The 27,467-nt window shown below is 30.3% G+C and overlaps 1 protein-coding gene across 2 annotated transcripts in view; it reads left to right on the forward strand.

Annotated features, from left to right (window-relative positions):
- The first annotated feature begins 18,433 nt into the window (after positions 1–18,433).
- Positions 18,434–27,467, forward strand: part of LOC123269452 (homeobox protein orthopedia-like) — a 48,820-nt gene continuing 39,786 nt past the window's right edge. The window contains exons 1-3 of one of the 2 annotated variants that reach the window (XM_044735155.1): positions 18,434–18,883; positions 24,562–24,699; positions 24,779–24,957. In XM_044735155.1, the coding sequence (XP_044591090.1) occupies positions 18,838–18,883; positions 24,562–24,699; positions 24,779–24,957 (363 nt within the window). In that variant the 5' untranslated portion in view covers positions 18,434–18,837. Of the gene's footprint in view, positions 18,884–24,561; positions 24,700–24,775; positions 24,958–27,467 lie in introns of both variants that reach the window. The other variant, XM_044735154.1, reaches the window with a different exon arrangement.

Genomic DNA, 27,467 nt, shown 5'->3' on the forward strand with positions numbered 1-27,467 from the left:
TCTGAGACGTATTACTCTTTTCCACGACCATTTTTTCGCTATCCCTTCACTTTTCTATATATATTATGTTTATTTTTGTGTCTTTTATACCATCATTTTCGTTTTCTCTTTATAATATTTTTTCAATTTTAATTGTTCAACGTACCTTCACTTTTTCATGTGATTTTTATGATATAAATTATCAAGTTTTTCTATAAATTAATTCATCTTCTTTTTCTTATGATTTTACATTCACCCGAGTTGAAAAAATTAACTCAAATGAATTGAACTGCTATACTAAAACAATTAATTTAAACTCATTCAAGTTCATTTTTGGACTTTGGCTTTCATGCTTCTTGAATAATACGTTAGTTCATCTCCTACTATATTTTTTTAAGGTATTTAAATAGTTGCGGATTGTTTTTTTGCATATACTTAATTTTGATTATATATTATTATGTTCCCGTTAAAATTTTCATGGAGAAATAATTTTAACTTTTTTTATCCGCATGATAGGAAGGCTCAGTAGTTAGCGGTAGCCTTAACATGCGAGCATAAGTCGGTTGTACTACACATTGCCTGAAAATGTTTCAATTGAACTCTTAATTATGATAAAATAACTAATAGTTGTCAAAATGTCAATGATATATACATAAAATTAAAGGTAATTTCATGAGCTTTCACAAGAATTTATCAAAAATCAGCCATTTTTTTTCAATCAAAAATTATACATCAATGAGGTCACCGAAACTGTGATTTTCACTATTTTGATAATTTTGAAGAGCTACGATCACCTCTAAACTTATTGACTGATTTCACTCATCTTCGAACTCATTCAACGTTATTATCCAATGAATATGTGTGACAAATTTCATCTAGATCCGTCAAGAACTGTAGACACAATCGCGGCAACATCCCGCGGTATATTACACGGAGAAAAAAAAACAACATTGATTACTGTTTTGTACAGTACTCAGTACTGTTTTGGAAGAAAATGAGGTTAAAATTTTTGAGACAGTAGAGAGCGCTACATAAAAGCTACACTGATAAAAAAATTGACTTGACTCAAGAGCCAAACTCTTGAACCAAGATTTCCATTTTGAAGAAAATAATTTTCTCGAGTCAAAAGAATAAATTCTTGACTCAAGAAAATTTTCTTAGACCAAGAATAATTTCTTAGCTCAATGATTTTCCTGTGGCAGCCACATGAAAAAATCATGTGGCTGCCACATGATTTTTTCATGTGGCTACTACATGATTTTCATGTGGCTGCTGCATGATTTTCCTGTGGTAGCCACATAATTTTCATGTGGCAGGCAATACTATAATAATAGTTAAAACAACAATAATAATTATCATGATAACAATAATAATAATCGATATTATTAAGAGAATAAGAAAAATTTTGTGGCCAGTAAATTTTTATGATAAAATGAATTTTTATGGTTAAATTTGGTATCATTAGAAAGGGTTTAATCTGGAGTTGTGCCAATTCAAGGTTTCATATCATTCTCACTAATAGTCAATTTATTATGATAAGAATTAAGGCTGCATGCGAAAATGCTCTATCTCTAGATACATAATTAAGAAATGATCTTGCATCTTGTGAACTATTGCCATTTTTAAAGTTATAAGCTCATCCTGACATTACACTCATCGAGACCTTTCATTTGAGTACCCACATCAACTTTTCATACATTTATATGTATTATATATAATATATATAAAAAATATATCAAAATGCACGTGGGTACTCAAATGAAAGCTCTTGATGAGTGTAATATCGGGAAGAGTTTATATCTTTAAAAATATCATTAGTTGACAAGATAGCAATGTCAGTACTAAATTATTGACATTTTCAAAGATATAAGCTCTCCCGATGTTACCCTCATCAAAAACTTTCATTTGAGTACCCACATGCATTTTGATATATTTTTCATATATACATGTATATATTATATATATAAATATATGAAAAATTGATGTATGTACTCAAATAAAAGGTCTCGATGAGTGTAATGTCGAAATGAGCTTATATCTTTAAAAATGGCAATAGTTCTCCGATTGCAAGGTAATTTCTTAATTACGTATCTAGAGATAGAGCATTTTCGAATGCGGCCTTAATTCTTATCATAGTAAATTGACTATTAGTGAGAATGATATGAAAACTTGATGGCACAACTCCGGGTCAAGACCTTTCTAATGGTACCAAATTTAACCATAAAAACCCATTTTATCATAAAAATATACTGGCCACAAAATTTTTCTTATTCTTTTAATAATATAGATTATTATTATTATCATGATCATTATTATTTTTGTTGTTTTAACTGGTATTATAGTATTGCCTGCCACATGAACATCATGTTGCTGTCACATGAAAATCATATGGCAGCCACATGAAAAAATCATGTGACTGCCACAGGAAAATCATGTAGCCGCCACATGAAAATCATGTAGTAGTCACATGAAAAAATCGTGTGGCTGCCACAGGAAAATCATGTGGCAGCCATATGAAAAAATAATGTGGCTGCCACAGGAAAATCATGTAGCAATCACATGAAAATCATGTGGCAGCCCCATGGAAAAATCATGTGGCTGCCACAGGAATGTATCATGTGGCAGCCCCAATTTTTTTTTTGCGTGTATAGTTCAGGGATGTTTTCGAAAGAATAAAATTTTTGAAAAACCTAAAAGTTCAGCTAAGGAAATCAACAGATCTAAAATTGAGTTTCGTTTAATAACTTGACAATATTCTAATCGTACTTCATGCATCCAGTATTTATTCTTTATCGAAGTAGATGAGAGTTTAAAGATTGATAATCGCTGTTCGAAAGGTGTAATAAAATATATTGTAGGTGATACGAAGTTCACCGGGTCAGCTAGTACATATATATATATATATATATATATATATATATATATATATATATATATATATATATATATATATATATATATATATATATATATATATTAGACTGCGTCAGAATAAAAAAACTTTTTTTTTTTTGAGTAAATACATCTAAAAAGTTTCTTTGTTAGACAAAAGAAAACCTCCTAAAAGATGAGTTTGATATCTTGAAAATTGAGCTGGCGCATGGGGGGGGGGTCCCTTTTCCCATTTAAAATACATTGAAAAAAAACTTTTTTCTGTATTTTCATTGTAAATCGTCAAAAAATTTTTTTTTTCAAATTTCTCTCTCCGTTATCTTGTAGGAAATTAAATTCTCTACGAAAAAGGTCTCTTTCATTTTCTCGCTTCTTAAATGCATAGGAAAAAAGTTACATGGCTTCAAAAAAACGAAAATTATAAAAAGTCAAAAATAACTTTTTTTTTTTTGTTTTTCGACAACAAATTATTTTATTTCGTAAAATTCTATACTTAATTTATCTATAGGGTGTTCCAAAAGTCACGGACGCCATTGTAGCATTTGATGAAAAAAATAATTCTGAGACGAAAAGTCCTTAGCCATTTTTCAATTAACCGCATAGATAATTAATTATTAATTAAAATTAACGTCTCTTCATTTGTTAGAGAGAGAGCGCCAGTGTCTAGTAAAGTATGTGCCAAACAAAGACACAACTAACTGTATGACTAACTAGTGTCTATAGCTAACGTAGTCACACATATTTACTTACACATTCACACGTGCAAGCGTCTTCGTTGGAACGCACTTGACTTGATACTAGCGCTCTCTCTCTCTAACGCATAAAAGGACGTTATTTTAATTAATAATTAATTATCTATGCGTCTGGTTAAAAAATGGCTAAGGACTTTTCGTCTCAGAATTATTTTGTTTATCAGATGCTACAATGGCGTCCGTTACTTCTGGGACACTCTGTATAGTCAGTCTGTCAATTATATCTAAAGTTGGATAAAAAAATTTGAAAAAATTCTGTTGGTTTCAATAGGGTAGAGAAAGATACTAAAATTTCAGAAAAATCGAAAAGGGTCGGCTTCAAAAGTGGTCGATTTGGCATGAAATGCCCCATGTATAATACAAAAATATAAATGAATATATTTTTTTTTTTTCTATAAATAGATCAAATTTAGATATAATTGACAGACTGAATATAGATGAATTAAGTATAGAATTTTACGAAATAAAATAATTTTTTGTCGAAAAACAAAAAAAAAGATATTTTTGACTTTTTATAATTTTCGTTTTTTGAAGCCCTGTAACTTTTTTTCCTATGCATTTTAGCGAAAAAATGAAAGAGACCTTTTTTGTAGAGAATTTAATTTTCTACAAGATAACTAAAAGGGAAAATCTGAAAAAAAAAATTTTTTGACGATTTACAATGAAAATACAGAAAAAATTTTTTTTTCAATGTATTTTAATTTAAATGGGGAAGGGGACCCCCCATGCGCCAGCTCAATTTTCAAGATATCAAGCTCATCTTTTAGGAAGTTTTTTTTCGTCTAACAAAGAAACTTTTTAGATGTATTTACTCAAAAAAAAAAAAAGTTTTTTTATTCTGACGCAGTCTAATATATATATATATATATACATATATATATATATATATATATATATATATATATATATATATCTTAGGGTGTTGCAAAAAAAAAAAATTTTTTTTTTTTAATGGTGTTGAAAAGTTGAAAGTACATTTAAAAACAAAAATTTTGGTGCCTATTAGAGCCCTTAATATTAATATTAAGGTTTGCCTCAATTCATTTGTAATTTTTCTATTTAAATAACACGAGAAAACTTTTTTTTAATTTTTGAATTTTAATTACTTCGGAATGGCTTGTTTACGCAATATCCCAGAAAGAGGTCATATAGGAAATTTCACGCTCTACAAAAAACGTTTGAAGATCAAAGTTCCTCAGATCAACCGTTTCAAAGATATTTGCAATCAAAAATTTCAAATATTTTCCAATAAAATTGCAAAAAAAAATCATACTTTATATTGATATTGTTTTTTTTTTGTAAAATCAATTGAATTCTGTTAATTTGAGATTTTAATTTTTTTTTTGCTTATTTACTCCATACGTAACTCAAAAAAAGTACAAATACATAAATATAAAGGTTAAAATTATCAAACAAATGATTTTTGGGTCTCTTTTATAACAAATTTATTTTATTTTCTACCAAATACTAATAAATTCTATTAAACAATCAATTCTTTATAACAAAAAACAATATTTAACAACAATTCATAAAATTTTTTCTTACTTGAAAACATTACAGTTTTATAAAATTATTTTTATTGCAATTAGGATATCGTTTTCTGTGTTCTGTCACTACTTGCAATAAATACTGAAGCTGTTCTTCATTTTTCGTTAAGCAATGATTATACGGCTCTATCAATGCCACGCCGCGTTCTGCTACATCATTTACAACTTGAAGTTTCTCAAAATACTCCAAGTTTCTTTTGTAATTTAGATTCTGAGGCCACAAAGTTACATCCTCATCAATAAAATCATACGACAAATCAAACGATTTAAACAGATTTATCGATCTCATAGATACAAATTGACTAAGATCTTTATTTAATAATGACTCTAAATTTTTCTTATCGATTATAAAACGACTCGTTGTAGTTTCATTGGTTTCACAGTTTTTTAAAGCATGAACTATTCTTCTTTTTGTTTCAACTGAAACAGTTTCGTCAAAGAGAGATAAAACAGACAACTCGTTATTTAAATACCACAAGTGATCGGCTCATTTTTCTGAGCATGCCCGTGAAATAGTATTATTAAATTTTTTATATGAAATTAATTCTTTAATTAAAGTTAAATCATTATTAGGTGCTGCTATAGCGCACGGCGCAGTATACCAAGCTTTTAAATAGAATATTATGATAAATAAACTAAGTTCTCGTAATCCAGCTATTTCTGATTTAGTAAGATGAAATTCATTTCTAAATAAAAAAATTTTTAAACTATATATTGCTTTAGCCATCCACCTTGCATGATGGAGGGCTCCAGGGCGCTTAAATGTAATATTTGTGGTAGTAGCACTCAAAAATATCGATGATAATTGCAGGAGTTCACGGTAATCGTCACGACAATGATCCATCTACAAAAAAAGTTCAAAGTCAAAATAAAATTAATTACATTGCAACCTCAAAGTAAAGAACATTAATTATTATCAACTGATGTGACGTAAAAGTTACAAAATATTTTACAAATGCAATTGTAATCGTTAATGATGATTAAGAGTGTAATAATCATGTGAAATTGATTTCCAATATTTTTATTTACAACGGGGTTATTTATTAAGTGTAAAATGGATGATTATACGGAACTTCATAAATTTTCATGTTTCACTTTAACATCAGTCGATAATTCTTCAGCGCTGGATTGAAAAATTTTACTTCTATTTGATTATTAACGAATTTCAAAATTTCATCTTTGATTGGTGTTATAACTTCCAAAATACTACAGCGTATTTGACGCTGTAGTATCATAACACAATGCTTTGATGTTATCAGTATTAATATTCCATTGTTTTACTGTTGTAATAATAGCTGAAGCTTGATTTTGTCCAGTTCCAGATTCTAGTTTGGAGACTCCTAACAGTTGAAATTTACCTGATGATGATAAAATAATAGGAAGCCGGTCAACTTGTTCTATACCTGTAATATCTGACAACAGTTTTCCATCAAAATGTAGCACATAATTATCAGTTTCCAAATTAGTTTTCAGATTTAACGTCGCTTCTTTGCGAAATTTTTCCCGTGCTCGGTGAATAGTCAAATGACTGAAGTTTACGCTTGCACAATCAATATTTAGACTAGATAATAAAGCAGCAAAAATGTAAGTCGCCGACCTACTACTCACATTAGCTCTATCCAAAGCCGCAGCAAGTTCTGGTGTCATTAGATCAATTTTAGGAACTTGTTGTTTTGGAATTTCATCTTCATAATCAGAGATTATACGAGAAGTATTACTTTCCAAAGATTTCTGGGATAACTTAGATGTTTGACTTGATATTTCATGATTAACAACATTATCAGTCTCAACTGTACAAGAATAGTCAACATTATCATTACCGAACTCTCCGACATCAAATGTACCTTTATCATTATTGTTATTATAATTGATATCAATGTTCTCTTCATTATTGTTATCACTATTACTGTAGTTATTATTTTCATCGCTTACATCAACATCCATATCTTCATCTTCTGGAATTGGTTGAGAATTATATGAAATAAAACCACGTCGACTGGAAGGTTTTTGTCCCAAATAAAATAATCTTTTTTCTTTATCCAGTAAATTTAGCACATCAGCATGAGCTATATCAAATAGTTTATTTAATTCGTCCCGAAAAAGGGATTCATTTTTTTTTGAGATTTTGACTTTTTCCTCTTACAGTTTTTTTGTAAATTCCTCCATCGATTGTGATTTGAGGTTAGTTTTAAAAAAGCAGATCTTCTTTCTCTTGTCGGGATTTGTGCCACACACCAAATTTCGAAAACTTTGTCGACAGTGGTTGATATGCTTTCTTTCACTGAAAAATTTTTCGTTTTGAGATAATAAAATAAAAGTGACATAACCTCTTTCAATGAAGGTAATTTTTTTCCACCAAATTCACTTAATACATCACCAATCAAGTACACTGTTTTCACCATTGTGATCATAAAATTTATAACTTATATATTTTAATTATAAGCAAATTAAATTAATAATATAACGAATGACAATGACGAGAAGATAGAACAAAGCATTGAAAGCAGAGCAACAAAGAGAAATTGGTACTGAACAACCAAGCTTACCAACACAGAGCTTACTAACTACATTACTCAACTCAAACGAATATACTACTTTTATCGACGGAGCTGAATAAGCTCATTCAATATTTTTTAAATGAAAAAAATTAATCAAATTTTATAGTTGATTGAATTGATTTAATATATTTATAATTTTTTTAACATTTTTAATAAAATATAATGATGAGTGTTTGTTTAGTTAGTGTGATCAGGAACTTTACATTTTCATCTTACAATAATTTATAAACTTTATGAAATATAAAATTTATTTGTTATAAAAGAGACCCAAAAATCATTTGTTTGATAATTTGAACCTTTATATTTATGTATTTGTACTTTTTGTGAGTTACGTATGGAGTAAATAAGCAAAAAAAAAATTAAAATTTCAAATTAACAGAATTCAATTGATTTTACAAAAAAAAAAAACAATATCAATATAAAGTATGATTTTTTTTTGCAATTTATTGGAAAATATTTGAAATTTTTGATTGGTGTTATTTTTTATTGCAAATATCTTTGAAACGGTTGATCTGAGGAACTTTGATCTTCAAACGTTTTTTGTAGAGCGTGAAATTTCCTATAAGATTTCTCTCTGGGATATTGCGTAAACAAGCCATTCCGAAGTAATTAAAATTCAAAAATAAAAAGAAAGTTATTGTTTTCACCCCGTTTTGCAAAAATCGAGTTTTCATCAGATCTCGCCGTTTGAAGGTCACAGGAAGCTTTCCTGATTATCCCCGCGAGGTTGTCACGGTGTCTGTATGTGTGTGTGTGTGTGTGTGTGTGTGTGTGTGTGTGTGTGTGTGTGTGTGTGTGTGTGTGTGTGTGTGTGTGTGTGAAAGTATGTGAACCGCTTATAACTTTTGAACGGCGTAACCGATTTCATCGCGGTTGGTGCCATTCGAAAGGGCTTGACCAAACTTAGATTTTGAAAACTATTTGGACCGATTCAGATCAATATATTTCGAGAAATCTTCAAAAAACTGAAAAAAAAATTTTTTTTAAATGTTGTTTTTTTGGAATAACTTTTAAACGGCTTGATGGCTCAACTCCAAAAACTAATCAGCTCTCAACCTCAAAAAACTACGTCGATCGCCACCAGTCCGGTCAAAATCGGTTGATTCGTTCGAGAGATATCGTGAACGAAAGAAAACCGAAAAAAGTGTTTTTTCAGAATAACTCCGATGTTCCTAGCGCGATCAATTCAAAATTTGAGATTTTTTATAAGGCTTAAAAAACTGCATCGATTGCTGCTAACCACGTGAAAATCGATTTATTCATTCAATTGTAATTTTTATTAAATTAAATAGTAACGGTGGACTATACTTCTCATTCAGTAATTTTTACGATCTAGTATTGTAAATTTTATCCTACAAACAAGGCTACCAAGAAACTTAAAAAGTCGAATAATATAGAGCAAATTATACAATATGTGTTTGTAAACTTTATAATTCAACTATTGCAAAAATTGACACAAGGTTTTTTTTAAAGTAATTTTAGGGAGGGAGAGAGATAGGAGGTTGGATTAATTGGAACCTATACAGTAACCGAAAAAAGAAATAAGAATCTTCGTCTTATCCGGGAATCGAACCCAGAACACTTTATCGACAGCCAGAGACTCTCCCTCTAGGCTATCCGAGGTAAACTAGTACCCATGTCCTTTAACATTTACATAAACTCGGAGTCTAGCGTTGTGCACGGCCATCGCTCACACTAGTTGAGAAACATTCCAATTCAACTATTGTAAAATTTGTTATAGTTCTATTGGAAAGATACAGAGACAGCACTGGAAATTTTAATCTCTTACTTTTTACAATAGTAAGTTGTAAAATTTTATGAATAAATAGTAAATTTTCTTCTAAAATATTTGAAAATTAATAGTAATAAAAGTATAGTCCAGCTTTACAATAGTTGTATCGTAAATTTTCCCAGAAATTTTTTTCCGTGTAGGTCATTTGAAGATAAAAGGGTTAGATATAAGCGGAGAATGAATTAAAATTAAAAAATAAACGGTTTTGAAAAGATTTTTTTAAAGAATTAAAATTTTTTGAGGATTTAGATCAAAAAATTTAAAATTTATATTCCACAGATCGGATAACATGTTTGATTTGATTTTGATTTTCAGTGGTTTTTTGCCATTTATTTAGATTTTGAGAAATGTCTGAGCCATATAAATTCGAGATTTATATTGGGCGGATCGAAATACATGAGAATCATGATTGATCTAATTTTATAAAATTTTTATTAACAAAATATCTGGAATTTTTTGCTTTTTTTTTTTTTTGCTATATTTTGCTTTTTTGCAATTTTTCAGGGTTTTTTGGAATTTACTTAAACTTTTGATGGCTTATGGTCTAAATAAACTTCAGATAAGTAGTAAGCGGATCGAAATACATTAAAATCATGCTTAATTCAGGTCAAAAAAAATTTTTAAATCATTTTAAATCGCCTAAACTGCCGATTTTCGTAATTTTTTTCGGTTTTTCAAAGTTTTCTCGAAAATTTGACGGTGTATGGGTCAAACTGACCTCAAATTCGGATTCAGCGGGTCGAAATACATAAAGATATATGGATCCCGTCAAAAGTACTGACAACTTTTTTTTTGTGTGCCGGTGTTATAATTATGAGTGACAATAAACAAAGAAAAATAAATTGAAAAAAAAAAAAAATCTTGTAGAAAAAAGACAAAAAGGACCAATAGAATATTCTTTTTGGGTCATGAAGATCTTCTTAGTTTTCTTTTCATGTCTCTGAAATTGAAAAACTTAAACTCTAGAGAAAATTGTCCCTCAACTACAACTTGGTACTAAAACTTAACTTTCGTTAGGCGTTCCCATTCGTTCCGAAAACTAATTAAACTTTGGACACCCATAGACCTGAAGATAAAATAAAATAAATCTTTCAATTTGTCGCGTATATATTCCGTAACGAAAAAAAAATATAAAGCGCAGTATTATATATTTTCTAATAATTTATTTTTAAAATTTGCGGAAGTTTAGATAATTTTCTAATATAAAAATAAAATGTGAATATGGAGTGAAATATACTTAATAAAATTGTTAACAACACCAGGAATGTGAGATATGATAGGAACTCAATCCTCTTATAAATGAAGCACGCTACAAACAGCAAGTACTGCGGATGGATATATTATAGAGTTGTAAACGAGGCTTGAGTGTAGTTCCACGTTAAATTGAAACGCTTGAAGGTAACGTCTAATGAAAGCGTACGTGCACAAGCTAATTTCGATGTACCCCCTTTCCCCACTAGAATGGTATAATTTTAGTTAGAATGGTGCTTCAATAAACTGTACTTTACTTGTATATCAACATTAAAGTTTAAAAACTTTTGACTATCATTTACATTTGTATTTATCTTTCCAATTTCTACAACTTATTACTCTTATACGATTCAACTACTTCGATACACATGTATTATCTTTCTAAAATATTTATCAAAATGCACACATTAAATATGAAGCAAAAATATGCAATTGGTGCACGCCTCATAACGCACTAGCGTTTGAAAGAGCTCTACTTTCGATCTGCTCTCTTGTAACAATTTTACAGTATGAAATGGTTCTTATGCAAAATGATAAACATTGCAGTAGGAATTATTAATTATTATACTTTAATATTTTCATCTTAAAAAAACTTAGAAAAATTTTTTATAGTTTTGATTCTTTGAAATGTTTCGATGAAGTCACTACAAGTTCTCATATCTAAGTTTCATTAAACCTTTCCAAACTCCTCTCGCGTTTTCTAATAAACTTGTTCGGTTTGAAGATATCATACGATAGAATTTTATTCACAAACACACACACACACACACACACACACACACACACACACACAGGGCTTCCTGCAGAAAATAGTCAGAACATATGAGAGGTCTCATGAAAACTCGATTTTCAAAAATTGGAATGAAATCAATAACTTCTTACTGTTGAAAATAATTAATTTTCAAAGCAGAAAGTTAAAAAACAAAGTTTAAGTAATTACCGAAGTGTATCATGTTATAATAAACTCAAGTATTAAATACATTGATAATTAAAAGTGAAAAGTTAATAAATTGTTTCAACACAAGTGGTTTATACTGAAGAGTTTATATAGAAAACGCGTCAGAGTATGTGGTTGCTTTAAGCACAAATTGCCGCAAATTGAAGAAAATTGAATGAAGCTCGAAGCTTAACGAAGGTACTAAATCTTTGTGAAACGACCTATCTCAACATTAAGTCTATATTCCATGACTAGAACTTGACAGACAATGTGAATTTTGAAATTTTATTTTGTATTTTTCAAAATATTTGCTTTCTTTTTTTGGCGTTGCTTGAATATTGTCGAAAGCATAATGTTATAAAAATATAAAATAATTTTCATAAAAAGTTAAAAATCAAACTAAATAAAAAATAACTGGGAAGCAATGCAGAAGAGACGAGAGATAAATTGGCATATGAAGCAACTACTGGTGAAATAATGCATAGTCAAGGGTGAATGTATAGGTATATGTGGAGATAACAATTCGTATGCTATCGGGGTTGTTTTGTACGAGAGAGAGCATTCCAGCTTCAGGTATGTAATATCAGAAATTCCTACCTGTGTTGCTCGTTGTGATCCCATGAAGTTTCAGTTCTGCACACTCGTCTGCTATTGAAAACGGTATGCCTTTGCAATGTATTCCAAAAGCAACATATATATCGAATTTATATGCATCCATATTCTATTTAGAAAATAGAATATTCGCTGCTCCTCAAACATTGAAACAATCTACGCATTTTAATCAAACATGCTAGTTAATTATTTTAAATATAACACGTGTAATTAATGAACATATCAGTGTATGCCGCTACCCAGTTTGAAGAAATAACTTTTATATTTGATAAGGAGCAGCTTAAATCCTTAAATTGACTGTGACAATTATACGTTTCAATAAATTGATCAGTGAATAGTGAGAGGACTAAAATTTTATAGTTTTCAGTTTTGTCCACAGGGAAGCTTGAAACAACAGAGGCGATGAAGCATACGAGCTGCATTGGACACATTGTCAATTTGGTGTTCCTCGTCGCAGCTGTGGGTTTAAAATCGATCACATACAGACACTATTACTTTAATACTTTTTCGTTTTCTTATATTGTTCCTGTTTTAATAACACCTGGAAATTTATTGCGTGCATTATTGTCCGAACGGAAGAATGTACATATTTTTATAAAAGCTAAATAAATGTACAGATACATGCAGATATATTCATACACAAAAAATAAATTATATGCATTTTGTGAATACTTATACACGGAAAAAATTTTATAGGAGAGTTTATTATTTAGTTATGGTAAAATCTATTAACTGAATTCGATAGTAGTAAATATTATTTAAATAATTATGTAAATCATCTGAATTGTAGTAGTTACCATCCTGATGGTAAGTACTACTATTATGATGGTAATCAGTAATAATAGCTTTTATTAATTTAACTAGTTACTACTATTATCAAAATCGTAATTCCTAATATAACCTGATGGTTGCAGTTACCATCAGTAATAATAATAGTTACTATCTAAGCTAGTAAAAAATATTTAAAAAATTAAGAATCTGCGTTAACGTGGATTCATTTCTGAATTAACTAAAAGCAGTTGTAGCGCAGTGTAGTGCACAAAAAATCGGGATTAAATTCGGATTGAATTTATATTTAAATTTTTATTTGTCTAAAACAAGTTTCAAGGCCAAATTTTTCAGAAAAAATTTGAAATTTCCAAAAAAATCTAAATTTTCACTAAAATCCAAATTAAGAAAAAATTGAAATTTCAAAAAAAAAATTTTAAATCTTACAAAAAATTTTTCAAAAACATAATTTTAAAAAATTATGTCATTCAAAGTAATCAATAACAGCTCTAATATTTGGAAATTTTTATCATATATGGATTTAAACGATTGTGTTATTACTTGTTTTAATATTTTAAAGGAGAAAATGTACATAACTAAAATATGGATGCAAATAAAGAATTTAATTAAATAAATTTAAATTATTTTTTCTTTTAGAATTTTTACAATCTGAGATGGTTACAGCTACCATCTTCGATTATAGCAGTTATAATTTTTAATAATTACAATTATTATTTTCGATAGTAATCGTTACCATTATTAATAGTAACTAGTACAGTTGTCAATTATACCAACTATTAATTTGTGACTAATAAATTTTATTACCATTTCATATACCCGTGAAAAAATCGTCTGACATGACCCGATGTGCCTTCACATGGCCTTTGAAAATTGGCTACATCATGCAAGATAAGGATGTATTTGACTTTACAAGACTTAAGATGCTCATACTAAGCCTCATATGATCATATCCACCGCCCGTTTATAATTTTTCTTGCTCTCCTAGCCGAAAGTACGCTCTTCCGGGACGCACTTTACTCCAGGAAGAGCAACTTTTATGGCCTGTTCTAACGCATGCGCGCTACGCATATTTTCTGGCCGGCAGCACAGAACCTCGCTTTCTTTCGTATTTTCGTGGCGCGACCGGTCTACACAGCGAGTTTCAACTGTATATATGTTATATATATATATATATATATATATATATATATATATATATATATATATATATATAACAGTCACAACATCGTTTGTATGTAATATGTCAGCACATAAACTAACCAAAAAATGTCAAATAAATAAAAATAATTTCTAACTAGATTGTTAATGAACTATTTAATAATAATATTGCACAAATAATTTATATAAAAATTTTAGAAAATAAAATATAAAAGTTTTGTAGATTTTATTTACTTTCTTTTATATTTTGACAGCTAGTAAAGCAATTTTTATAAAACAATCCATGTACTCTACAAGCTTTTAATAATTGAATTTCAATCTTTCTTAGCCGTCTAATTAAAAACTATTTTTTAATCAACTTAAAAAAATTAATTCTGTTATTAAATCGAGTTTAAATATTTGTGACGAGTTCTGTGCATGTTATCTCTCTTAATCAGAGCATTTGTTAGTAAACTTTACAATAACTTATTTTTTTTTTTTTTATTTATTTATTTTTACTTTTTTTATTATGCCCGCCCCGACCAGTAAAACCTCGGCTTCGCCTCGGCTTTGCAAAAGTCGGGCGGCGCCCCCTCACGCCCGGCAAAACCCCTTCCCAGGGGTCGCGTACTTTCGGCTGGAGAGCAAGAAAAATAGTATACGCCGAGGCGTAGCCGAGGCCATCATATCCCATACGCCAGGAAATCCAACTTTCTGGCCTTGGGTCGTAATACACGGAAAAAAAATCCTATGAAAAATTACAATCGTAACATCGTAATCCAGGACTAGACTTTCAATAACTTGATTTTTACGATGCTGCCGTCTACAGAATACAATTTGAATTATTGAAAATTACGATGTTATTTAGTATATATACTATTTTGATTCATTTTAGGAGTTTATCTGACCATATCGAAACTTTTTTCATAGGAAAAGATAAGTCGCATTTTCCGTGAATATTTACTTTCTACATAGATTATATATTAGCAAGAAAGACATGGAAGAGCACGCACACCGCTAAATAGATCGAGGACATAACATTCGACCATTATTAATTCTGAATATAATATAGCAGATTTGCAAGTAATACTGTCCGAAAATAGAGCAATTTCATATATGACTTATGTGTACAGTCTATACGCTCTAAATTGCGCGCTCTTCAAAATGGACAGGATTCATTCATGATGAATCAAAAGTTTTGATTAAAAATTGAGAGTCTTAGCGCGCGTTTTGAATGTCTAATGAAACTGTAATTAATTCAACTTTTCAATTTTTGAACTCTTTGATGAAGTGTATAACTGAGTTGTTGTAGTGGTCCAATGTGTTAGTCCTACCCATAGAGGAAAGTACCACGGGGCCTAGCTTGGCCCAACTATGTAAAACTCTGGGCCAAGCTTGTAAGCCAGGCTTGGCCCAGTCCTGGTTGAAGTCTGGGATGATAACGATGGACCAAGCCTGATTACCAGGACTGGCCCATGCCTGGTTACCAGGGCTGAGCCATAGTTAATTTTCAAGTCTGGTCCATGCCATTTGATAAAAAATGATAAAAAAAGAATTTTTCGGGTGTTGTTTTTTTATTTTATTTTGTAAGTAAAGTAAGTTTAAACCTAACTGTTGCTAATTATAGAAATAAAGTGAAAATCGTATCCGTTCTAACCGAGATTCGAACCCGAGCCGCGCGCTTGCCAGACCGATAGCTAACCCCTACACCGTACGACCGATAAGTCGATGCACATCTCATTATTCTCATAAGCTAAATCTATATGGTGACGAAGTGTGACGGTTTATTATTTATATAATTTATGTTATTTAATATTGTGTTTTGATGAAAATTAACTATTTTTTACAAATGTTTATTAGTTAAAAAAATGCAAGAGTCAAGTTCTTATATTACTTTAAACTTTGTACATCGTTCTGTATATTTTTAATATCTTATGATAAATTTTCATGTTTAAAATTATCAATATTAAAAATTCAACTGTAAATTATTATATTTTAATTTTTTTTAGACTATATCGATTTTGACAATATGCAATTGTCTTGGTTAGATAATAAATTTTAAATTTTAGAATTTGTTAATTAGCAAATATTCGTTAAACAATAAATATTTACTGTTTAAAATTCTATTACTTAATGATTTATTAAGTTTGAATTTCCCATTGAATGGCTAAGGCTATCAGGTTACCCAATTCTGGCTCAAGTCTAGGTTGCCATTTAACGGCCATGGCTACACAGAAAGAAAAATTGAATCAAGTAAATAATTTTTAAGAATTTCATCTCCTTGATTTGAGTAGAAAAATTCATAAACTAAGAAATTTTTCTTGATTTAAATAAATTTTATTTAATTAAAGAATTTTTCGTTTTGATTGAAGACAATTAAACTCTTCAAAGTTATTTTCTTGATTCAAGAATTTTTCTCTTGAATTAAGTTATTATTTTTTTTCAGTGTAGGTTTCCCAATCTTGGCTAACCCTTGGGTAATCATTGTGGCCGTGACTGGGGGACCCAGTTCTGGCCCAGGCTCGGATAATAATTGGGCCGACCTAGGCCTGGTTGCCCAGTCTTGGCCCAAGCTTGGGTCGCCAATGAATCGCCAAGGCCAGGTTAGCCAGTCTTGGCCCAAGCTTGGATAATTATTGGCATGGCCGAGGCTGGGTTAACCAGTCTTGGCCCACGCTTGGGTCACCAATGAATGGCCAAGGCTAGGTTAGCGAGTCTTGGCCCAAGCTTGGATAATTATTGGCATGGCCGAGGCTGGGTTAAACAGCCTGGCCCACGCATGGGCCAATACAGGTACGCCGAAGCTAGGTTTCCCAGTACTGGCCCATGGGCTTGCAAGCCTGGCCCCTTTGTCAACTCTGGGGGTTTCCGGCATGGGTAGAAATAAAAAATTGACAGGGCTAGTGAATTATCTGTCAAATGACTGACGTGTGAGTATCACACAATCATAACGTAACAACCAATTATAAATATTTTTTATAAATATTCATTTTAGTATACTGCATTTTGCACAAAAGAATTTTAGAGTGAATCTATTAAATTGATTTTCGAGTAAAACGATTTTATGATGAATAATTATTTTTGTATCATTTTAATAGACCTCGATTCAGCTGACTGAATAAAGATATACTCGATTAAAGTTATTCTGACGTATCTATTTCCGATTTACCTTTTAATATTTAAAAATATTTATTTAAAAAGTAATTAATTACAATAATTTTTTCTATTACAATACCTCGAACAGCACCCTAAAAGTGCTAAAAACAAATTACAAAGTTGTATAATTACTTACAACGCAAAAACAAAATTCTATATAAATTTACAATATAGTGAAAAGCTAAGTAGTTTGCAATAAAACAAAAGAAAACCTATAAGCTAAGAAAGAGTATATACAAACAATAAATAAAAGAAGAAAGATAGAGCCAAAGATAGAGTGTACCTCGAAGTAAAAAAAATAATAAAAAAATGAGAAAACAAAGGCAGGGTGGAGGAGCAATCTCTTCTTTGGCTGGGCTATTCATCCCCTACTACCACCCCCTGATGGAACAGTTGAGTTGTTTCTTTCTCTATCCGACACTCAGATACAGAACGGTGCACGTTGCTTGTACCGTCGGCGAGTTCGCGCGCGCGGTACGCTCGCCATCCATAAAAATAAAATTTCAATAAATCTCTGCGTTGCGAACCCAGTGGGGCATCTGGAGGGCGGGCTACTTTCTCATTGGAGGGTGGTTTGCAACGGTTACGCCTACAACGTACACATGTACAGCCTGATAAAGCTGGCATTGATAACAAACGTGGCTTACCTTCGTTTCTTCTCGCGCCCACACTAACACTTATTGTAATTTTCGTTTTATTTTCGATTCGTCAAATCAAAAGATGCATTCTATCAAATTCATCCCATTTATGGCAATTATTTTTCATCCAATTACATGTGTTCTTTGATATTCATTTTTTTCTATTCATTTACCAAAAAACTATTGGTTTTAATTACTCAGCTTAGTGACATCAAATATTTGTTTTCTATTAGATTTAGTGCCAAACAATTGATAGAGAATTAATTCCATAAATATTTTGATTTTCATTCAACTTTTTAACTCTAAAATTATTCATTTTATTATAACTTGCGTGTGATTTGTAAAGGGTTCATTTGGTTTACGTACGTTCCTGATGAAGCGTCGAAGTCGAAGAATAGATACAATTTAATATCACGCCCACGAACAAGTACCTTTCGTTGAATAGAAAGAAACAGTGTTTGATAGCAGGGTGATTTTATGTGAGAATAAGAGAGAGAATATCACTACTATACATTCTCGCGAGTAGATAGTCCCGTTGTAGGTCAGACAGAGTGCGGGTGAGAGACAAGGACAGCAATATGGGTGCATGAGAAGGGGGAGTTTGGATATGGCAGCCAAGCAGTTTGTCGTTTGCCTTCCTAAGGTTCGGGCCGTTCGGTCATTTGATTGTCTGTAATATCGGGTCTCGATTTAATCGGCACTCGATTTTGTTTCTTACGGTTCTTGTTATTGCTAAAGTGGTTACGATTGAACGAAGATTTCCGCGGGGAGTGCAGGAGTATTGCTCCTGGGGAGGGATGCTCAACAATATTTCTGCAGGAACTTCCATTCATGGCATCACCGGTAAGTTTGTTACTCATCTTACATTAATTAGGCACAATGATAATATTGATAACATTTAATGGTTACTCTCTTAAAAGAAATCAGTGGAATTTCACTGGTTCACCAGTGGAAGTTCACTGATTCCAACCAGTGAATACAATGTCACTGGTGAATCAGTGGATTTCACTGATTCAACCAGTGGACATACCAGCGTGCATTCGCGCATACATTTTGTTCACTGATTCAATCAGTGGATTTCACTGATTCACCAGTGAAATTGCATTCACTGGTTGGAATCAGTGACCTCCACTGGTAAACCAGTTAAATTCCACTGATTTCTTTTAAAAGAGTAGATTAGCATCGATAGTTATTAATTGATTTTACCATAACATTTTTACTTTTTTATTCAAACACATATTAGTTTAATTTCACAGCCATTAATTCGTGCAATTATTGAAAAATTATTTAGTAATTTTGAGTATAAAATATAAAGTCAATTGATAAATATTCAGATGTTAGTGATGATAACAAAGAAAATTTTATAAAAAATTTGTGAAAAAGTAATTATGCGTATGATTAATAAAAAAAAAAAAAGGATTGAATGGACTATTTATATGTGTTAAAATGATACAAAAAAAAATGTATAATACCCAATAATGAGATGAACAAGTGTGACGGTAGATCAAAGAAAAAATAACGATAGTCTTGTAAATAAAACGTTCCTCAAACAGCCGGTATACCATCTGACAGCCAAAAAAATCGAAATAAAACCATTTGAGATGAGTTGGTGGAAAATAAAATGTGAAGTGGGGCCCAGTCGTAAACGTTCATTCATGCTAAAAGAGTTTTTCAAAATGATCTCTTCATTGACGTAAAGTTATCGCGCACATGGTGGTCTCTTAATTTTTTTTATTTATATTTGGTTGAACACGCGACACTATAGTATACAAATAAAATTATTCTTCGATTGAATGAATATGGAGCAACGATTCAATTCAAAAAAATTAGTTCTTGCAAATTGTCAAACTTGCAGTCAAGAGTTAAGGTGAAAAATAAAATTTCTTATTGGAAATAACCATGCGTTTAAAACCACAATGAACGGCGGTGATTTTGTATTAATTGAACAATTAAATGTTCGTGAAAATAATTTTATAAAGTCTTTATACACATCTTATGAAGTTTTTCAATTTTTTGTTTTCATTTATTATTGAAAAAATACAAGCAATCTCGCTAAAATTATTTATACAATAAAAGTTGTTGAAATTTATATAAAACAGGTTCTTTACTAAAAAACACATATCTTTGACTAATACTGTTAAATTTGGAATATGTAGGAATACTATTTTCTTCATTTTCTTTTTCTTCTTTTTGATATAGAAATTCAGTTTTCCTATGCATAGGTATACATAGTTCTATTGTCAAAACTTGAAAAGTAATGGATGGATTGACTTAAAACAGTGATTCTGGCGGGTATCAGCTAGTAGAATATAATGTTTAAGTTTCGCAAAGTATATCCAAAGCACATTGTTATTTTTTGATATTTTCACAGAGGATTAGTGGTTGTATTTTTTTTTTTTTTGTAAAAAATAACTTCTCAATTTGTTTGAGTTTTGAATTTTTATAACGGAAAGTTTAACAAAAATATTCTTTAATATTTTTCTTATATATTTAAGATTTTTAGTAAAAAAAAAAAAATTAGTATTTTCTTACAGTTTTAAGTATTTAAAATATCTGATTGAGTGATATATTAAATAGAAAAATGCTTTCCATTTATTATTTTTCTTATACTTGTTATTTTTGTAATGCCATGTTTTGTAGCAAACAATATAAATTAATTATTTTCGGCGAAGGTATTCAATAGCAATATTAAGCTAATAATTTATTACTTCCCGACTGGAAATTGTTGTGAGGAATGCCGAAGAATTAGAGAGGGGCAAGTTTGGCTTGCCTAACTTAGGCAAGCCTAATTTGCGCCTTCTTAAATCCACGTTAGGCAAAACGAAGATTGGCATGCCAAATTTGCATGTAATTTGGGACATCTATGGCAAGCCGAACTTCGGCGAACCTTTGGAATGCCTGACAAGCTGGAAGTAACGATAACCAAAGATTTGCCGAAGTATGGCTTGCCATAAATGCTCCTAATTACCTTTAAGTTTGGTAAGCCGAACTTTCGTAAGCCTTTGGATTTTATAATTTCCTGCAAGTTAGGCATTCCAAACATTCGCCAAACTTCGTCTTACCATAGATGGCCCCAATTACTTTCAAGTTTGGCAAACCGAACTTCCGTAGACCTTTGGATTTTATAATTTCTTGCAAGTTAGGCATTCCAAACGTTTGACGAACTTCGGCGTTTCTTGCCAAAGTACTCTAAAACGGAGTGGGAGAAGATATTTGGCTTTAAGTCTTTCCAAGGTTAAGCGTTTTAGTTCTATACATATAAAAGTGTGTATTTATGAGAGTATTTGTGTATTGTACATATAAACATGGTGTCTCATGTACCCGACTAGAAATTTCAGTGAGGCATATGCCGAAGAACCAATTCGGGGCAAGTTTGGCTTGCCTAACTTAGGCTTGCCTAGGTTGTACCTCATAAAAACCAATGTAGGCAGAACGAAATGTTTGGCTTGCCATATTTGAACGTAACTAGGAAAGTTTCATGGATTCCTTAAGTCTGATATATCATGGGAACGCCGAACTGGTTTCAAGTAACGATAACCTGAGTTTTGCTAGTTTGGAGCGAACTTGGCTTTCCGAATTTAGGCTAGCCCAATTCGAATCTTATTTGTTTTAAATTAGGCAAGCCGAACATTGGTTGTGCTTATAAGTATCTTGAAGTAAGAGGTCGCTCATCATCGGCGTAGCGTCGCGGTATGGTATAGGGCCCTCGTGCGCCGGGTACCGTGTTCGAGTCTCACGTTCGACATGTACAATTTTTAATAATTAATAATTACTAATTATAATTACTATTAAGGCGAGTGTGAAGTAAAGTTAAGTGTTATGTGTGATTAGTGTATCTAACTCCTCCATCATCTCCTTCCCCCTTGACTTATCAAATCTACCAATCAAAAAAACCTCTTCACATTAAAAAACGCTCCAAAAAACAAAAAAAAATTACAGAAAAAATAAAATTAAATAATAAAAATAATATTAAATAAAAGCAACAAAGAATTTTTTTTTTTTTATTCATGAAATATTTAAAAAATTTAGTCCTAAATTTAATATTTATACTTAAAATAGTAAAAGAATATAAAAAAATAAGCATTTGTTATTATTAATTTTCGCTTGATAATAAAAGAGCTAAAAATCAAGAAAGAATTAGATTTGGATTCTTCGTTGCGAATTTGGTTTCCAAACTGCAACCTAATCAGAAAGCCAAGTTAGGCTGAGCCTCGCAACTGCGTTACATCCCAAACTTCGGCCTGGTTTGGATGCCTCACTTACTGCAAGTTTGGAATTCGGCATGCCTTACTTGCGCCAAATCACTGCCTCACTGAAATTTCTAGTCGGGTTAAACTCAGTTTTAGTAAAGCATCATCGCCAACAAATGTACATCAGTTACTAGTTTTTTAATTGATTAATTAGTTATTATTTACTAATTAGATTTTATTTACTCTTTCAAAAATCATTTAGATATACAATTACTTGTCAGATTAAATAGTGTAATCTAACACAAATTTTGTTCAACTGTGGATCATATTATTTGTTTGAAAATAATGATCAAATAACTTTATTTCTTGAACTTTTACATAAGCTGCATAATATCATTATACGATTCCATTTTGTTTTTAAAAGAAAATGCAAATTTTGTGGGATACATTATATCAGAACGTAATTCTATCAATACTTTCATCGTAAAATTTTCTTTCAAAAAACGGTTTGTATTGTTTCAAGTATTAACTCGTAGAATATTATTTGTATATCCATTTGCTCAAGACTGAACGGTTATTCGGTCAAGAATGGGAGAAATGAATAACTGAATTTTGTCAATGACTTAAAATCTCGTTAGACAAAATCTAGGATTGTTGTTAAGCAACAGAAACCCAGGGATCAAATTTACAGCTTAAAAATTCATAAAGTTAACACAACATAAACAAAAATTAATAGTTGAACAGCTTTTGAGGTATTTATGACAACGCTAGACTGTGACAATGCTAACTTTATAGACTTTCAAAAATGTCCCTGAACTCACAACTTGCATACTTGAATCTGTATAATCTAATTAACCAAAACTTGTTTCTTACATATTGTTGGGCTCTTACTGCAAACTTAATAAAATGAATTGTCAATAATTTTTTTGTAAAGTTAAATTTTCATGGGAATCTATAATTGATATTAAGATGATTAAATAGCTTTATTAATCACTAATAACTGCTAATTTGAATAATGATATGATCAATTATAATAAGTTTCAATAATTAATTATTAATTATTATTCAGAAAGAAACAATTCTTCATTAAAGAACTAATTTTTTGTGGCTAAGAAAATTTTGTGGCTAAGTTAAGAAAATTTCTTGTTCAAATAAAATTTTTTTTTTGCTCAAAAACAATTGAGATTTGTCAAAAAAATTTCTTGATTCAAGTAAACTTTTTTTACCATGTAAAAATTTAAATCCCAATCGCCTCAATTTTAACCATTAAATTAAGAAATCATGGACGATATTTTTATACCAAATTAACTTTACAATAAATCATCAATTGTAAATAATAGGATTATATTTAGATCTGTAAAAAGTAGTAATTATTCATTTATTGTCTTTATTCCATCTATTTTGTTTTTTTGGATATCATGAAAAAAAAAAACAAATCTACAATATTATATTATACCAGCAGTTCCCCCGAGGATAGTGTAGCTTCTCAGCAGTGAAAGAATTTTTCAAATCGGTTCCGTAGTTTCGGAGCCTATTCGATACAAACAAACAAACAAATAAACAAACAATCAGATCTTTCCTCTTCATAATATCAGTAGTAGATATTCAATAAAATAAAGTCATCCCCTATTTTTCTAACATTATTGCCTTTTTTGTATCGTTTTAATATACAATGTGCACAAATAACAAAATTTTTATACACATGGGATTTCCAATAAAAATAAAATTTTGAATGAAAATAAAGTAATTTTTAAAAATTAACATTTCAGCATTTACTGCAATCGATAAGGAGTAAACTAGTTCATTACGCAACATTACACCCGTCAAAGCACAAAAGTAACACTCAAACAATCGACGTACAGTAACTCATATGTTTCTCTTATATGAGCAATCTTTCAACACTTCTAACTGGCTACATATAGGTATAATAATATACAAGTCTCTCTTTTAGTTTTTCTCTGTCGGTTATTCTTGTGAGGTGAAACATGTGAGCCCTGTGATCATATTGTGCTCGCGTATATTTGTTCGCTTAGAAGCGGAGGCCAGTGACGATTCTCACACCTTCGTGCTAAGTGATCTGTACGTCCCTCGCCACCGGTCAGTCGGCTTCTGCTCCTATACAAATTTAAATTACAAGCCCAACAGGGTTGCGTTGACTGCCGACACTCAGAAACGAAGAATACGGGGATAAGATACAGAAATAATAAGAAAATAATAATAATTTATTAAAAGAATAGAAGGAAAAATCCCTCGAAAAGGTTTAGAAGTTTGTGGAAACGAAAGAAAAATTCAATGAAATTTATAGTTTAAAATAACGTGTCTTTGCTGTAGGGGCGAAGGATCTTCATGCGCAAGAGCTGAAACACGAAAAATTGGACGGTGTCCTGGGGACAAATCTGGGAGGAGGTCTGTCTACTGGTGGAGGGCTTACACTTCATCAAGAATTAATAATGGGCATGCCTGGAGCAGGTAAGAGAGTACTTAAACTATTATTTTTCATCATTAGCATCTTGAGTAAGTTTAATGAATAATTAACTTTCATGAGGAGGTGCCGGTGGTATTGGTCAGGGTGATGACAAACCCACAAAGCAGAAACGCCATCGGACACGATTCACTCCTGCCCAATTAAATGAATTGGAAAGATGTTTTGGTAAAACTCATTATCCAGACATTTTTCTAAGAGAAGAAATAGCCATGCGGATCGGACTGACTGAAAGTAGAGTGCAGGTTTGTTTAATTACTTTATTTATTTATTTTTTAAAAACTAGCAACCTGCAATTATTATGAGACGGCTGAGAATCATGATTTATTTTTAATCACAATATACATACGTTGGGTACTTTTGAAATAAACTTTTAAAGTAGTATTGCTATCACAGGGTTAACTACCAATTATTTAACCGACAAATGTAACAGAACAAATTTCTAGAATTAACAAACTGTTTAAAAATACCCCAAAAAATTAACATAAAAAATTTGCTGTCACCAAAAATATATATATCCATCACAGAATTTTCCGTTTTCACTTAATTACTTACATTACAAATTGATTATCGCCAAAAAGAATATCAACCCGTAAAAAGATTAATTCAGGTCATGACCTTTCTAATGATACCAAATTGAACTATAAAAATCCTTTTTAAAATAAATGAAGGCCATTTGGCAGCCGAAATGAAAGTAGATTTCTCAAATAAACAAAATTCATTTTTTATAAAATAATATTAACAATAATAATATATAACTTAATTCATTGATTAAAAAAAATTTCAATAATAAATTTTAAACTATTTAAAACTAATTCCGTTCAAGAAATTATCTTGTAAAATAAAAAGTTCCTCGAATATTTATCAAACAATTTTGAAGACTATGAGATTTTATTTATCAATTGATGTCCAAATTTTAAGTGACTATTTAGGAACGACAGTTTCAAAGTAGATCAGAATTTTGGAACCGGATAAAATTTTAATTGAAGAAAACAATATTTAGAATTAATATGTGACATGTTTACTTTACACACCAAAATATCTCAGGAAATGTCCAAACGCAGCCCCTGCTAAAAGCGGAACTCACAATTCCAATTTTAAAAGGTTCTCCACGGAAGTTACATTTTGGCACACCTTAATATATGTATATATATATATGTATATGTATATATATATATACATATATATATATATATATATTAGGGTGTGCCAAAAAAATCGGATATTTTTTTTTTCCACTTTCCGCTCAAAATATCGTAGAAGATGTCGCAACAAAAGGCCTGTCCAAAGGAGAGTTCTTAATTTTAATTTTAAGAGGTCCTCCATCGATTCTGAAGTTTTTCCCATTTAAATAACACGGGAAAATTTTTTTTTTATTTTTACTGCTGCAACGTCTGAAGGTTCCAATTTTTCATAAAATAAACTCTTAGACCTCATTTCGGATTAAATTTTGAACAAAAAATTATGTTGGGTCATATTGCTACCATCGAAGCCTGACTTTTTATAAAGCTTTACAGTATCAATTTTCCCCAAATTTCGTGTTTTTCGTAATTTTTAGCTAAACTATCCAAGATAGAAAAGAAAGTCAAATAACAATTTTGTAGTCCATTACAAAAAACATCTAGATAAATTTTTTGTATCATCAATATTTTCAAAGTTACAGACCAACAAAATCCTATTTTTCTAATTTTTAGCTTTGTTCAAGTGAACCATTGATAAAAATACAAAAAATTTGGTTCTTATTTTTTAGTACATCAAATTTGCTACAAAATTGTATAAGAAAGATTCGTTGTCTCCGCAATAGCTCAGAGTAACAAGCCTGATAAGTCATATTTTCATAATTTTTCAACTATATTTTCTAAATTATTGACGATAAATGACAAATTTCAATTAAAAATTTAATATATATTTAATTCTCTAAAAAGTTAGCCTAGATTAATTGTTTACATTATAACTTGCTTAATAAGTCAACTAATATTATTGTTATTTATTTCGTTTTTGGTCTATTGAGGTTATTTAACCAATCCTCAAGACAACTCTGATTAAGTAAACATATTGAAAATGATTTGACACATTCCACTCCCACAAGATATATTATTAAAAATAAGAAAATTGAATGATTAACAAGTATTTAATATAATAAAAATTCTAATCCTTTCTGATGCTTTTTATTTCTTTTTTCGCATAAGAGAGTATTACCGAAAAATTATGTTTTTTTTAAATACCTCAACATTTTCATGATAGTATTTTTATTTTTATTGTGCGTTTCTATTGCATTTTAAGTTATCATTTTTTTTTTCGTATCTATTTATTTATTTATTACCATTGCTGCAAAAAAACATAATTGTTCAACAAATTACTTTAGTCACATAGTAATCCAGGATAAAACCTTCCATATCTAACCTTTCACAATTTTACATTGTAAAACTTATTACATTTTTACTAATCTTTACGTTATATTAAATTATAAAAAAATTTCTTATATTCCATATTTACGTGTTCATATTAATATTAACTTTTGTATGGAACTTTTCACTTTCTGTTAAAAAGAGTTATCATTACTGGCTGAGGTTTAAAGTCAAATTCGAATTTTCTACAGAATTCTCAACTAACGCCCTCTGAGTATTTATTGACTTTTTGCGTAATTGATCAATTTTCCGCTTGAAATCGGCAATTAGAGGACTCTATTGTCTTTCATTATAATTGGTCCTTAATTGAGGTTGGTTTTTTAATGAATCATTATCGTATCAACAAT

This window comes from Cotesia glomerata, linkage group LG7 (genome assembly GCF_020080835.1).
Source record: "Cotesia glomerata isolate CgM1 linkage group LG7, MPM_Cglom_v2.3, whole genome shotgun sequence".
Classification (NCBI taxonomy): domain Eukaryota; kingdom Metazoa; phylum Arthropoda; class Insecta; order Hymenoptera; family Braconidae; genus Cotesia; species Cotesia glomerata.